At 36.1% G+C, this 14,381-nt stretch overlaps 1 protein-coding gene and 1 pseudogene across 2 annotated transcripts; both read left to right on the top strand.

Annotated features, from left to right (window-relative positions):
* Positions 1-235: 235 nt before the first annotated feature.
* On the top strand, positions 236-5,656 carry LOC120132338 (annotated as a pseudogene).
* A 2,869-nt stretch (positions 5,657-8,525) lies between these two features.
* LOC120132739 (probable sucrose-phosphate synthase 1) lies at positions 8,526-14,181 on the top strand. 2 transcript variants are annotated; one of them, XM_039149433.1, is made up of 13 exons: positions 8,526-8,783; positions 8,950-9,039; positions 9,678-9,919; positions 10,103-10,166; positions 10,282-10,980; positions 11,122-11,235; positions 11,404-11,535; positions 11,635-11,811; positions 12,124-12,177; positions 12,264-12,326; positions 12,442-13,365; positions 13,496-13,623; positions 13,751-14,181. In XM_039149433.1, exons 1-13 carry the CDS (start codon positions 8,601-8,603, stop codon positions 14,022-14,024), a joined length of 3,144 nt encoding a protein of 1,047 aa, XP_039005364.1. In that variant the 5' UTR covers positions 8,526-8,600; the 3' UTR covers positions 14,025-14,181. The 2 variants fall into 2 exon arrangements, with proteins under 2 accessions (XP_039005364.1, XP_039005372.1); XM_039149441.1 differs by having other exon boundaries at positions 13,496-13,585; positions 13,681-14,003.
* The last annotated feature ends 200 nt before the right edge of the window (positions 14,182-14,381 follow it).

Here is a 14,381-nt window from a genome sequence, read left to right as displayed (position 1 = left end):
TATTGGAAGACGAATCGTAAACAGAAATGGAAAACCAATCACTCAGCTTTTGGTTCGATGGAAAAATCTGGATGAAGCAAATGATAATTGGGAAGACTATTCGGTGTTACGAGGTCAGTTTCCTACATTTGATCCTTAAGGACAAGGCTCATCTCGTGGGGTGGGTATTGTTGTAGTTAGAGAAGAAAGGGAAGATCGAGGAAAGGAGAAGGATTCGAATGGACAGTAATTGGGTATGGAGGAGGAACGAGGGTTAGGAATTATGGAATGTGATTTGGGAATTGGAATGAAAGATGGAATTGAAGCACGAGGAGAAATGGGATTGTGGTTACATGGGGCGTTGAAGCAGGCCGAAGATGACCAAAGCAAAGTAGAGAAGCCCAATCCGAGTGTCCCAGTACCTGCAACAGCAAACAAATGTATAGATCAGTCTGTTATGCAGTTTGTTAGCATTGAATGCCAACTAGCATTCTTAGATTCTCTGTACCAGCTGTAACTAAATAAAACTGTTGTGTAATCAACAATTTTCCTTATACAATGAATAAATGACTGATTTCTTCTCTCAATTCTCTCATTCTTTTCTTAAACCTGGTTCTATTTCTTCTATTCCATAAGACATACCTACATAGATTTAGTACACCTCATTTGGCATCGAGAAGCAATAAGTCTCTTTGCTATGTAATCTGACAAACCTCAACTCATATTATTATCCTATCCAACTATTCCGCACATGATAAGACATCCCTAACTTCTGAAATATTGATGTTACGTAATTTGGAATTAATAAGAATATAGTTATGAAGATGACCGCCAACGTTGTTTATTCATTGTTTTGTTGATATTTGCTATAATCTTAAAGCATCTTGAGTAAATCTAAATTTTTCCTGTTTTTCTTGGACCAGTAAAATATACCCCTCAATGGCTCTGGCTACGAGATAAAGACACCCTAGCTTATTATTCTCATGCATGTCCTTATTTACAGTAGCAACCAAGCTCACTTTATGGAGGGTGAAAGCATGTGAGCTATCTTTGAGCGCTGGTTTGTTCGTCATAGAGTGGATTTCATCTTTACTGGTCCCGTTCATGCCTATGAAAGATCGGTATGTACATTCTTACCTTTTTATGTTGCTTTTGTACAACGAGAAGGATTAGAGTTGGACCATGAAACTGTTAGCATCATTATTTTACAAGTTTCTAATACAAGTAATAATGCATCTCATAAACAAGGGGCAGCCCCAGTTCCTCTCGGAAAACCTTCCTCTGATCATATGCTCTTGGTTGAAGAAGGAAAACGGAAAAATAAAAGACAAGACGGTCAGAATATTCATCATAAGCAAACCCATGAAGTTCGTAAAATTAACCATCTGTTGTGGTCTATAGTTACTGAAGAATCAACTTCGACCATGTGTAATTATTCTCCTGTTTTTTAGCTCAACAATTTCATCCTAAAGGTTCAGTATTCAATCAACCCTGCTGAGAACTACTTCTTGTCTCTAGAAACAGAGGAAATTACCTCATTTCTCTTCCTAATATCTAATTTGACACCCCAAAGACACTGCTTAATGTTCCATGGTTGGAAGGAATAAAAGCTAGAGAACAGAATTCCTGAAAAGCTTAGGAACCAAGTTCCTGCAAGACATCTGAACATATTGTTCTGCTAAGGTCCCAACAGTTGTTTTGGCTTGTGTCTTTTCAATTGTGCATCTGCATAGAACATTTTCTTTGGGGTGAAACTATAGATTATCTATAAAAACTGATGTTATCGATTTGCAGTATCACATCTCAAATATTCACTATAATTTATCAAGTGGCAATCGCTATCATGTGCCTGACAAATCAGCTCAAGTGTACTTAACAGTCGGAGATGGAGGAAATCAGGAAGGTCTTGCTGGAAGGTGAACAAACATAAATCTACGAATGTTTTTATTTTATGAAAACATCATTTGAAAGTATCAAGTTGTAATCCCGTGTTGAAAACTCTATACTGCACAGCTTAACCAAGGGAAAATAAGGTGAAAATAAGGGAAAATAAGTTGGCAACTACACCAGCTAGCAACATTCTATTCTCAATATTCACCCCGCTTTTCAACTCCTCCAAGCAAAAACAAACTAGACCTTCTGCAGCTGAATACTTTGCATGGATACCACATTAAGCTTCTATCGAAATTCCTGAAACCGAGTTGTAATCAATGGCTTGGTTAACACATCTGCAATATGATAGTGTGTTGGAACATAGTTGACAGTCAACTGTTTATCCATCACTTTTTCACGAACAAAGTGTACATCTAAGTTCACATACTTAACTTTAGCATGTAAAACAGGATTTGCAGCCATGGCAACAGTACTAGTGTTATAACACCATAACCACGTCTTTGTGAGCATTTGAATTGAACTCGGCACTAGGAAAAGGAACAACCCACTCAGTTTGTTTGATACCCTTATCAACACTTATGTGCACAGAAGATGAAAAAGGAAACACATTCTCATTGAATGTAACATGTCGAGATATATAGATACAACTTGTACTATCAAGACATTGGTACCCTTGATGTTGTGGTGAGTAACCAAGAAAAACACATGGTTTGGACCTGAAGTCAAACTTATGATGATTGAAAGGTCGAAGGCATGAAAAGCACTGACACCCAAAAACCCGCAAAACTGATAATTAGGGCCCTTAACATAAAGTTTTTCAAACGGTGAGATTCCCTCAAGCAAGTCTACAGGTAATCTATTGATTAAGTAAACAGCAGTAAGAACAACATATGACCAATATTTAAAGGAACTGGCGATTGTGCAAGAAGAGTTAAAGTTGTATCAATTATATGACGATGTTTACGCTCAACTACACCATTCTGCTGCGACGTGTGTGGACATGTAACTCTGTGTTTTATTCTTGCAGCTGCAAGACATTGTTCTAATCCTCGATACTCACCTCCACCATCAGTATGCAAGGCTACAATATTGGTTTTAAACTGATTCTTAACAAGAACATGAAACAAATTAAACGCTTGAGTAATATAGGATTTATTACGCAACAAATACACCCAAACGTTCCTGCTATACATGTCTACAAATGAAACATTGTATTGCCAGCCACCAGATTTAATCAGTGCTGGTCTCCACACATCAGTCTCAACAAGCTCAAACAACTGAGTGTAAACAGTAGCAGATTGCACAAACGGAAGTCTATGATTTTTTTCTAGTTAACATGCAATACATATCTCATTATTATTATCAATAATATTCTTTATATGAGATAACGTAGACAAAGTTTTTGCTGCCCCAAGCGTCTATGCCATAGCCAGTAGTCATTATTGAACTTAGTATTCTTTATCTCAGTAGAGGAAACAATAACATGATGGAGCATGACATTAGATCAAACAGTTCTATCAAAGCAATATAGATCATCCTCCAGTTTACCTTCCAATTGAATCATACCAATTCCTTCATCATTCACAAAACACTTATCTGAGTGAAATTCTAGATAGACATTGTTGTCTTGTGTAAACTTAGAAACAAATAATAAATTCCTAGTAATCTTTGGTACAGACAATACATTTTTAAGCTTTAAATCACATGTTTTAGCAGTCAAGGGCACATCACCTACATGTGAGATTGGTAAGGTAGAACCATCACCAAGATAAACCTTACCTTTACCAGAATATGACCCACTAGAGGATGCTCCAACTTTCTCATACGTCACATGATGCATAGCTCCTGAGTCAGGATACCATCTATCAGCAACAGAAAGTACACCTTTAACAATGAGCGAATTGGTTTGCACCGTATCAGCAGTGGCATCTTCATTAACAACTTCACCACCTGCAGATATACTCACAAATGGATTATAGCAAGATTCATTGGAATTAGAATCATATTTACACACATTAGCCTGCACTTCGTTGTTATTCCTAGATTGCCTAGATGTTATCCCCTTGTAGTTCTCATCAAAATGATGCCAACACCTATCCTCCAGATGGCCAATCTTTCCACATAATTAACACTGATATCGAGGTATGCCCTTATACTTATATTTATTCTGATTTTTCTCTCGATTGCCACTTGACCTATTGCTAGCATAATACTGATCACGACTGCCACCAATATTTCCTTCATTATGAAGATCATGCCTGGTTAGATTGATATTAACCGACGTCTTCATGAGATCACCAATCTGTGATTCAGCATCAATAAGAACAGAAGTGACAGTATCAAATGTGCATGGCTCACGACTTACAGTTATGGCAGCAACAAAAGGTTCAAAATCAACAGGAAGTCCATTAAGCAGTCTAACAATCTGATCAATCTCTAAAACCGGACTCCCACTCGTCGCAAGCAAGTCACAAATCTCCTTGATTTGTGTAGAAAACTCATGAACCGACAAATCTTCTTTTTTAAGAGACTGAAGCCTTCCATGCAAGCTCATAATCTTTTTAGTGGAGAGCTTTGAATACATGCTGAGGACTGTGTTCCAGATCCGAGTAGAGGTATGTGCTCCAACAAGTTGAGGTAGAATCGAAGAACTAATTGTTGAAAGAAGCCAAGACACTAAAGAACTATCATGCTTTTTGTTAATACGGTAAGTCGGATTCACCATTAACTCACTGGAATCATCTACCATAGTCTGAGGCGGAATCGGAAAAGACTTATCCAACAAATGCTCCAACTCATGTCCTTGAATCATAAGAAGTACTTGCTGCTTCCAAAGGAGAAAATTGTTGTCATCAAGCCAAACATTGACATATTTATTCATAAACGGCTTCTCCATCATTCGATTGTTGACCAAAACGACACTACTCTCTTCAGATGTAACCTCAACAGCAACAAACGAATCAGGCATAACGAGCAGAACAATGAAAACCGGAGAAAACCACCATGAAGTCCACTGGCAAACGAATCGTTAGACATCTGATACCATGTTGAAAACTCTATACTGAACAGCTTAACCAAGGGAAAATAAGGTGAAAAGAAAAGGAAGTGTAGGCTGTTAGATAATCTCAGCCCTTGACCAGAAAGGTCTTTTTATATAGCCAATAGCTTTTCTTTACGGGTTGACACTATAAGTTTAACTCAATAGAAAACTGGCTTAACCGAAAAACTAACCCTTAACAGAAACGGTTAGCAATTAACTACTCCAGCTGGCAACTACACCCGCTGGTAACACTATTCTCAATACCTCGTACTAAAGTGCTTATGCTAATCCATGTATTTATATTTCACCATTAGGTTTCAGGACCCACAACCAGAATATTCTGCATTCCGTGAAGCCATTTATGGTTATTCCGTGAACCCATGTCTTCTTAAACTGGCATCGAATGAGGACGCCGAAAAGGCTCATGCGGATTCCGTGATATTCCTCAATCAACATTGGTAAGTACTAGCTTTCTGTTTTGCTTTTCTTGTGGAAATAATAGTGTCCATAAGTATGTGTCCTTAATTCTTGCTCCAGTTATAACCAAATGGAGTCTTGTTATAGGGGAACCAATCTGAGGAGGAGGAGACTTAAGAATAATGAACATCAGGCCAGAGGAGAAATCAATTTCTGAAATCATTTCATTAAGCTTTGTTCATCTTCCATATCCATCTCATGGTATCGACATCGTCTACATATCCCTTTTCGGTCTCGACCCATGCAGTCGACATATACTTCAAGCAACGAGATGCAGTCTGAATGCCATCTGAGAGAACTTTTGTAATTTACAGAGTATTGTCTTAGTACATGGTTTGTACAAGGTTCGCCCCAAAAGATGTAGAGATCATATGTTAATTTTTTAAATGAGGCTCTTAAAAATATTTTATAATGAGACGAAATTGTAAAATATCAAAATTTATCATATTACGATTGTATCTTATAAAATTTTAAAAAAAAAACAAACATATGAAACTAAGACCATGTAACAAATCAACTCTATAATTGTGATATTTTATTTAAAAAATATCATCATTCGAATGCTCTTAAAATCAAAACCATGATATTTTTTAAAACGTAAGCCCCTAAATTTTGGGTCATTGCACTTCCAATGGACAGGCCTGGTTTGTATCATCATCTTTCTCAAATACGTTGTTACTCAGAAACGGTGTGTTGTATGTCATTTATTCAATATCCATAAAATAAAATTAATATGTAATTTCTACAACATTTGTTACAACAACAAAAACAAATTAATATGTAATTTCTACAACATTTGTTACAACAACAAAAACATTCTTTGTAGTTACACGAAATTGATTTATAATGAAATATTTCTTTTTTTAACTTAAATCCCATTAATGTTTGTTTTTTATTCTTTTTAGGTTTTCATTTTTTTAACTTAAATCCAATTAATTTTTTTTTATTCTTTTTAGGTTTTCATTTCAAAATTGAAAATGACAATCAAAATATTGGAAATGATAACAAAAATAGATATATATAATTTTAAAAATTCAAACTCAAATCCATAAATTTGTTTTAAAATTTATATTTTCATTAATTGTAATAAATTTAAAAATCTTATTTGAATTCATTTTTTTTATTAAACTAAGGTGATTACAAAGTAGTATTTAATTTAAATGCTCTCAAACATTTGACAATGAAAACTCAATTACCCAGTTGCAACCACTGAGGCTCGAACTTGTGATTTTTAAAAACATTAATGATTCTTTTAATTACTGAGGTAAGTTGATTCGTGCTTAAATTCAAATTATTTATTTAACTTGTATAGTGAATATTTGAATCTTTATTATCTCATTTCATAATTCACAAAGACAATACATACTCATATTTATTATCAACAAAAAATAATTTGAATAGTAAAAATGCTAGAATTAGCATCTACAACTACGAATAACCTCCCTCTAAAAACCGAATCTATGGATATTATTTTATTTACGGTCAATAAATTCTTATTATTTTTCACTGAAGGGACCATCATAAATCACTGACTAATATCACACATTTTAATGTCAAGTCTATGCAAACGAAAAAAATCCCCATCCCCACGTCCATAGGACACGACTTTTAAATCTGGTTTTCGGTTAAATGGTCCAATGTCTAATACATAATAGAGTTGAAAAAAGAAGCCTTCCCTTCATTGGCAAAGGCATCAAATCAAATCCTGTTCATTATGCATGCCCAATAACCCTACCTCGAAACTAACATTAACTCTCTCAATTCAATTTTTTCATTTATAATATTAAATTTTAAAAATTTAATATATTACAATTAACTAATAATCAAATAAACTTATACATATCATTACGTCTAATTATTTAATTCAATGGCCTAATTTGTTTTTACTCGCATGACCTATTAGACCAATTTTACCAGTATCAAACACCAGTGGGGAATGATGCCCATAAATGAAGCCACAATCCTATTTATAGCGTAATAGCTACGAAAAGAATATGAATTATAAAATTATATTAAATCATTGGCTAATTTGATCTCAAATTTCGAACCTATCTATTTAGGGCACTACATTCGCTTTCAATAATTCATAACGTACACTTGGCCTCACTTCTCTAGTGCTTGCTCCGCATCTTTCACTTTTATCTCGAATAAATACCTAACACTCGAAGGTGTCCAATATTATATATTAAAGTTGATCATAATAGATATATTTTTTATATCTTAAAGACGTCAAACAACCTTGAACTTAATATTTATTATCATTTTTTAAAAAAAATAGTTAAATTAGTAATTAATTAGCATGTAATAATAATATAATTACTAATCTTGAAGTATAGATGCTATATATTTCATTTGCATGTGAATTTTGGACAAGAAGTGATAGGTCGGTCCACTGAAGTTTGTAAACTAAAATCAAGATAATGATAAAGACATGCATATCCCATGTTTCTTTTATTGTCTTTTAGCATTACACATTTTTAATAATGTTAGGTATATGTTGATTTCTTTGCCGTGGGATTTTGGTACCTTCAATCTATTCCTTAAAGAAAAAAATCTCGAATTTTAGACATTTCAGGTTAGATTGAGTTTATTATTCCTACCATGCTCATATTTGAATGGGTTAATTACACTAAAGATTTTTAAAGTGCGAATTAATTTTTAAATTAATCTTAAAATTTCAATTCAATTCTTAATTTAAAATATTTTCCTAATCAAATCATTTCATCAATATGAAAATTAGCTTGAATATTATGTGGTTATTTCTTTAAACATGTACAAACTAATAAATATTTTTAAACACCTCAAATCTAAAACAAAAACGTTTAGATTCTGAATGATATAAGAGATGAAAATGAGGGATTACAAAAATTTATTAACCAAATAATCCCTTAACTATAACGGAGTAGAAGTTAAGGTCCTTTGTTGGCCAAAGAGATCAATATATGTCAAAGGGATTAAAACCAAATTCAGCAATAATATAGGGACTAAAACCATAACTAGACCAGATTAAATGCTATATCATCAGTAGGTGACACGTGTTGGTCTACCTTAACCAATAGATGGGCACACCCGTCCTCTTCATCGCTGTATATAAATTCAAAAGGCTTCACTCGAAAGTAACAAAAAAATAAAATCATAACCGTCTCAACAGGTTTAATAGATTTCACTCTTTTCTCATCCTTTTTCATAGCACGCAGAAGCAAAAAACAAGATGGCGGGAAACGATTGGATAAGCAGTTACCTGGAAGCGATCCTGGACGTTGGTCCGGGAATCGACGAAGCCAAATCGTCGTTTTTGCTAAGGGAGAGAGGTCATTTCAGTCCAACTCGCTACTTCGTGGAAGAGGTCATCACTGGTTACGATGAGTCCGATCTCCACCGTTCTTGGATTCGAGTATGATTTTCATTTCACTTCCTCCTAGGTTGTTCTTGCGCTTTCTTTCCTTTATAAACACAATACTACTCTTTTATCCTTCCCATCTCTCTGTTTTTTGAGTTTATTTTGAATTATGGACTCTTTTAACTGTTTGATTTTAAATATTATTGGCTATTCCGGCTAGGCGGCTGCGACGAGGGGTCCTAAGGAGAGGAACACGAGACTGGAGAATATGTGCTGGAGGATTTGGAATTTGGCTCGAAAGAAGAAGCAGGTTTTTGTCTTTTGGTGCTATTTTAGTTCGAACCTCGCATCTAACATAATTCAAATAGATAGATCAACAGTTCCAAGCTTTTGCATCTAGAAATCAAGAGAAAAACACCTACTTTTACTCTGCTCGATTTGGTGTTAAGTGGTTTGTAAGATAGAAGTGAAAGTTCGTTTTTCAACTTTTTATTTATTGTTTGTGAAATTTTCAACATTTTTTTGGTTAACGTTGATGACCTTAACAATAGCAATACAATAGTTCATAGTTGATTGTCTATGAGGATGAAGCAGTTAATATATTTGTTTTTCATTTGGCTCGGTGATTTTTAAGTTAAATACCAAATTGCTTTCGTGGCCAGCATGTATTGCCATTTCTCTTCCTTAAACTGCGCTATGAATTAAATTTTATTATATGAACTACGTACATTGATTAACTCATGCCAACGTGTTATTTTAGAACACGGGAATTGTTGTATTGATTATAAATTTTAGCTGCTTTACCTTGATGATTTGATTTGTAATGAACTTTTTATAGTGTACCACTATGTTCATTCGAATGTTAATTTGTTACTTTCAATTTTTTCACTTCAGATATGTTAGTTTTTTTTTTCTTCTCTTTTATATTTGGTTACTTTAACTTAATAGCTTGAGGGGGAGGAAGCTCAACGCAATGCTAAGCGTCGCCTTGAATGTGAAAGGGGCCGCAAAGAGGCAACTGCTGACATGTCTGAAGACCTTTCAGAAGGAGAGAAAGGAGAGTTTCCTGGTGATGTTTCATCTCATGGTGATAGTGTCCAAGGAAGAATGCATAGAATTGTTTCTGTTAATTTGATGGAGAACTTGGCCAATCAGCTCAAAGAAAGGAAGCTCTATATTGTGTTGATAAGGCATGACCTGCACTGCACTTCTGTATTAGCTGACGTTGTTCACTGATTCATATTTTAGATGTGTTCTTTATCTGTTATAGTGAGTAGTGATACAATTTAGATCGTACTTCTAGATAATAGCTCATTGTTTCTTAGACATTGATGATGTAATATAGTTCTTTCTAACCGGTGGTCTCTCTGCAGTCTTCATGGTTTGATAAGGGGTGAAAACATGGAGCTTGGTCGTGATTCTGATACAGGTGGTCAGGTAATTTCACCCATTTTTAAGTTGAGCGTGTTATGTTCTCATCTGATTCAAAGTATGGCCAATCATTCTAGAGGCTAGAGCACATTGGGAAAATTTGAGGTTGTATTGTACACAGGTTAAGTATGTAGTAGAACTTGCTAGGGCCTTGGGCACTATGCCAGGAGTATATCGGGTTGACTTGCTGACAAGACAAGTATCAGATCCAGATGTGGATTGGAGTTATGCTGAACCAACAGAGATGCTTTCTCCAAGAACTACAGAGAACTCGATACAGGAGCTTGGTGAGAGCAGCGGTGCTTATATTATTCGTATACCCTTTGGTCCAAAAGATAAATATATACCCAAAGAACTTCTTTGGCCTCATATTCCTGAGTTTGTTGATTACGCACTTAGTCACATTCGACAGATGTCCAAAGTTCTGGGTGAGCAAATTGGCGGTGGGCAGCCAGTCTGGCCTGTTGCTATTCATGGACATTATGCAGATGCGGGAGATTCTGCGGCCCTTCTATCTGGAGCTCTAAACGTGCCAATGATTTTTACCGGCCACTCACTTGGTAGGGATAAGCTAGAACAGATCTTGAAACAAGGTCGACAGTCGAGAGAAGAAATAAATACGACTTACAAAATCATGCGGAGGATAGAGGCTGAGGAGTTATCTCTTGATGCATCTGAAATTGTTATAACTAGCACCAGACAGGAGATAGAAGAACAGTGGCGCCTTTATGATGGCTTTGATCCAGTATTGGAGCGCAAACTTAGAGCAAGGATCAGAAGAGGTGTTAAATGTCATGGGAGGTTTATGCCCCGTATGGTTGTACGTATCAAGAAATCATTTTTGATTGGTTATTATTGCTAATAATACCGCTTTACACATGAAATATTTTACTGTTACTTTCATTCTTCTCTCTTCTATGCTTTATTTCCGTGTATCTTATGCTGCTAAAATCATATCTAGGTAATTCCTCCTGGGATGGAGTTTCATCACATTGTTCCTCATGATGAGGACATGGATGGAGATATGGAAAGAAATGAAGAAAATCCTACTCCTGACCCTCCTATTTGGTCTGAGGTTATAAATATATTCATTTATTTAACTTCTCCTTGATAATAGCGGGTTTGCTGCACTTCACTGACCTTTCTCTGCTCGTTATACTCTAATAATATTTTACTAACATATCGTTCTCGGAGCAGTACCTGATAATAATAATAACAACAACAATAATAATAATGTATGCAGGTAATGCGTTTCTTTACAAACCCTCGTAAACCGATGATTCTTGCCCTTGCTCGGCCAGACCCTAAGAAGAATATTACAACTTTAGTCAAAGCTTTTGGAGAGTGCCGACCTTTAAGGGAGCTCGCTAATCTGGTATGTACCTGGTCCTGAATTTGAACTGATGATGGTTGCAGTCTAATTTTCTTATAGATTAGTTGTATCCCAATTATCTCACTTCTCTGGCTGGTGCAGACATTAATAATGGGAAACCGTGAAAATATTGATGAAATGTCTGGCACCAATGCAACTGTGCTTCTCTCGATTCTTAAACTGATTGACAAATATGATTTGTATGGCCAAGTAGCATACCCTAAGCACCACAAGCAGTACGAAGTTCCTGACATTTACGGTCTAGCAGCAAAAACTAAGGTACACTTGGTGAACTAGTTCTCAATTTAAGAAATTATAGTATTCTTTATTTTTTAATAGAAAGAGTGGGTTTTGTTTTTAATTAGATGCACTATTTGACTTCTCGGTGATCGAATGGACTGTGTCATATTATTCTACTCGTAATATTTTTAGGTTTTGATTAAGTCAGTAAGTGATCCTTACTTTGCTCTTGCTTGTTGACTTCTCTTCTTTAGTGTTGGTGCAGAAAGTATTGAGGAGGGATCTTCAGCTAGTGAAAGCTTTTGCGTAAAATTTCTCTAATGTATATTTTGTTTTTTCTTTCTTTCTCAGGGTGTTTTTATTAATCCAGCTTTTATTGAGCCATTTGGGCTTACTTTAATCGAGGTGCTTAACTTGTCTGCCATTCCTGTAGTTTTTTCTGTTTCAGATTTTTGACATTTTAGAAGCTTCAACGTAATTTCTGTGAACAGGCAGCAGCATATGGCTTGCCTGTTGTCGCCACGAAAAATGGGGGTCCTGTTGACATTCACAAGGTTCGTTCATCATTGCTATTTTGCAGCTTAGAGAGATTTTCCCGCCTTTATATAGATATGGAGCAAGTTTAGTGTTATATACAATACTTATCGGTACTGAATAAATTCATTGCAGGTTCTCGACAATGGTGTACTAGTTGATCCCCATGATCAGCAGTCTATTGCTGATGCTCTTCTAAAACTTGTTTCAGATAAGCAATTGTGGGCGAGATGCCGACAGAATGGATTGAAAAATATTCATCAATTCTCTTGGCCAGAGCATTGTAAAACATATTTGTCCCGGATAGCCATGTGCAAGCCAAGGCAACCACAGTGGCAGAGAAGTGATCTGGGATTCGAAAATCCAGAACCGAACTCACCTGGTGATTCTTTGAGAGACATACATGATTTATCTTTAAACTTGAAGTTATCACTGGATGGTGAAAAGAGTGAAGGAACTGGAACTCTTGATAGTTACTTGGATTCCATTGATAGAAAAAGCAACATGGAGAATGCATATTTAAAGTCGTCGAAGGGTACTATCGGGGGTGCCGAAAAGGCAAGTTTAGTGGAGAAGGCAGAGCAAATTGTCAGTGGCAATAAGTGTCTAGCGATGAGGATGAGGAAATACATTTATGTGATAGCCGTTGATTGTGATTCAACCTCCGATATTCCTAGAATAATGAAGGCAGTTATGGATGTGGCAGGAAAAGAGAGTCTTGTTGGGTTCATATTATCGACATCCTTGTCCATATCTGAGGTACACTCTCTTCTTATCTCAGGAAGCATAAGCCCACTGGATTTCGATGCTTTTATATGTAACAGTGGTGGCGAATTGTACTACCCTTTGACTAGTTCGGAGGACAATACCGGACTTCCCTTCATGGTGGACACAGATTATCAATCGCACATTGAATATCGTTGGGGTGGAGAAGGTTTAAGGAAAACTTTGGTTCGATGGGCTACTTCTGTCAATGATAAAAACGGAGAGATTGTTTCCGAAGATGAATCTCGATCTACTGTCCATTGCTATGCATTCAATGTGAAGGAGCCTGAATTGGTAATCTATTTTCAATTCTCATGTTTCCGCACAACAACGACTGGATCAGCCTCGTTCTCTCTATTCTTCAGTTCTTTTGCTGTTTTAATTAACCCCGCAATTCTCCCCAAATGCTTGTTTCCATTCACAGGTTCCCCCGATTAAGGAGCTTCAAAAGTTGATAAGAATTCAGGCCCTTAGATGCAATGTTATCTACTGTCAAAACGGCTCCACATTAAATGTAATCCCCATTTTAGCTTCTCGAGCTCAAGCTTTAAGGTATTCCTGCTGATGTTCTTCATGTTTCTTCAATGTTGTTCGTTTCTTCTCGGTCAGGATATTTCATCGATCACGTTTCAGATAAATCATCAGGTATTGGCATATAATACGACTAGCTCTCCTTTAGGTACCTGTACATTCGTTGGGGCATGGAGTTATCAAACTCGGTCATCTTTGCTGGAGAATGCGGAGACACGGATTACGAAGCCCTGCTTGGAGGAGTCCATAAAACAGTCTTGTTGAAAGGAATCGGCAACACTGCTCTTAAGCTTCACTCCAGCAGAATCTACCCTCTAGAACATGTCCTTCCATCTGACAGTCCCAACATCCTCCTAGCTGAAGAATGCAGCACCAAGGATATAAGGTCATCGCTGCGGAAACTTGGGGTTATCGAGGACTAGCCGATCACTGCTAAACTTGGGGTTATCAAGGACTACCTGATCACTGCTACTCCCGGCTAGACTATAAAGGCTACAACTTAATATTGATAGTCATACATACATCACTTCCTTGTCTCCTTCACCATATAGCAAAGAAAATCAAATCCATTTTTTATTTCAAGGTCCAACATTGTTCCTACGGAATACAAATAAAGGATTTGTGAGTTGCATATCTTCACGCATTCACTTCGTATTGACTTTGTACGGATGGTGGTATTATATTATATCTTTCTTGCTATAATTTGAATTAATTACCAAATAATATCGAGTGGACTGTGATCTTTTAAATATATATACGAGTTTTGAAAAATTTTAAAT

Source organism: Hibiscus syriacus, unplaced genomic scaffold (genome assembly GCF_006381635.1).
Source record: "Hibiscus syriacus cultivar Baekdansim isolate YM2019G1 unplaced genomic scaffold, ASM638163v2 tig00001728_pilon, whole genome shotgun sequence".
Classification (NCBI taxonomy): Eukaryota; Viridiplantae; Streptophyta; class Magnoliopsida; order Malvales; family Malvaceae; genus Hibiscus; species Hibiscus syriacus.
This window is presented reverse-complemented; position numbering and strand designations above follow the sequence as displayed.

Coding starts and splice junctions, on each gene's coding strand:
- LOC120132739 (XM_039149433.1), top strand. CDS start 8,601: ATGGCGGGAAACGATTGGATAAGCAGTTACCTGGAAGCGATCCTGGAC. Junction 8,784..8,949: donor TCCACCGTTCTTGGATTCGA/GTATGATTTTCA, acceptor TATTCCGGCTAG/GCGGCTGCGACGAGGGGTCC. Junction 12,178..12,263: donor TTGGGCTTACTTTAATCGAG/GTGCTTAACTTG, acceptor TTCTGTGAACAG/GCAGCAGCATATGGCTTGCC.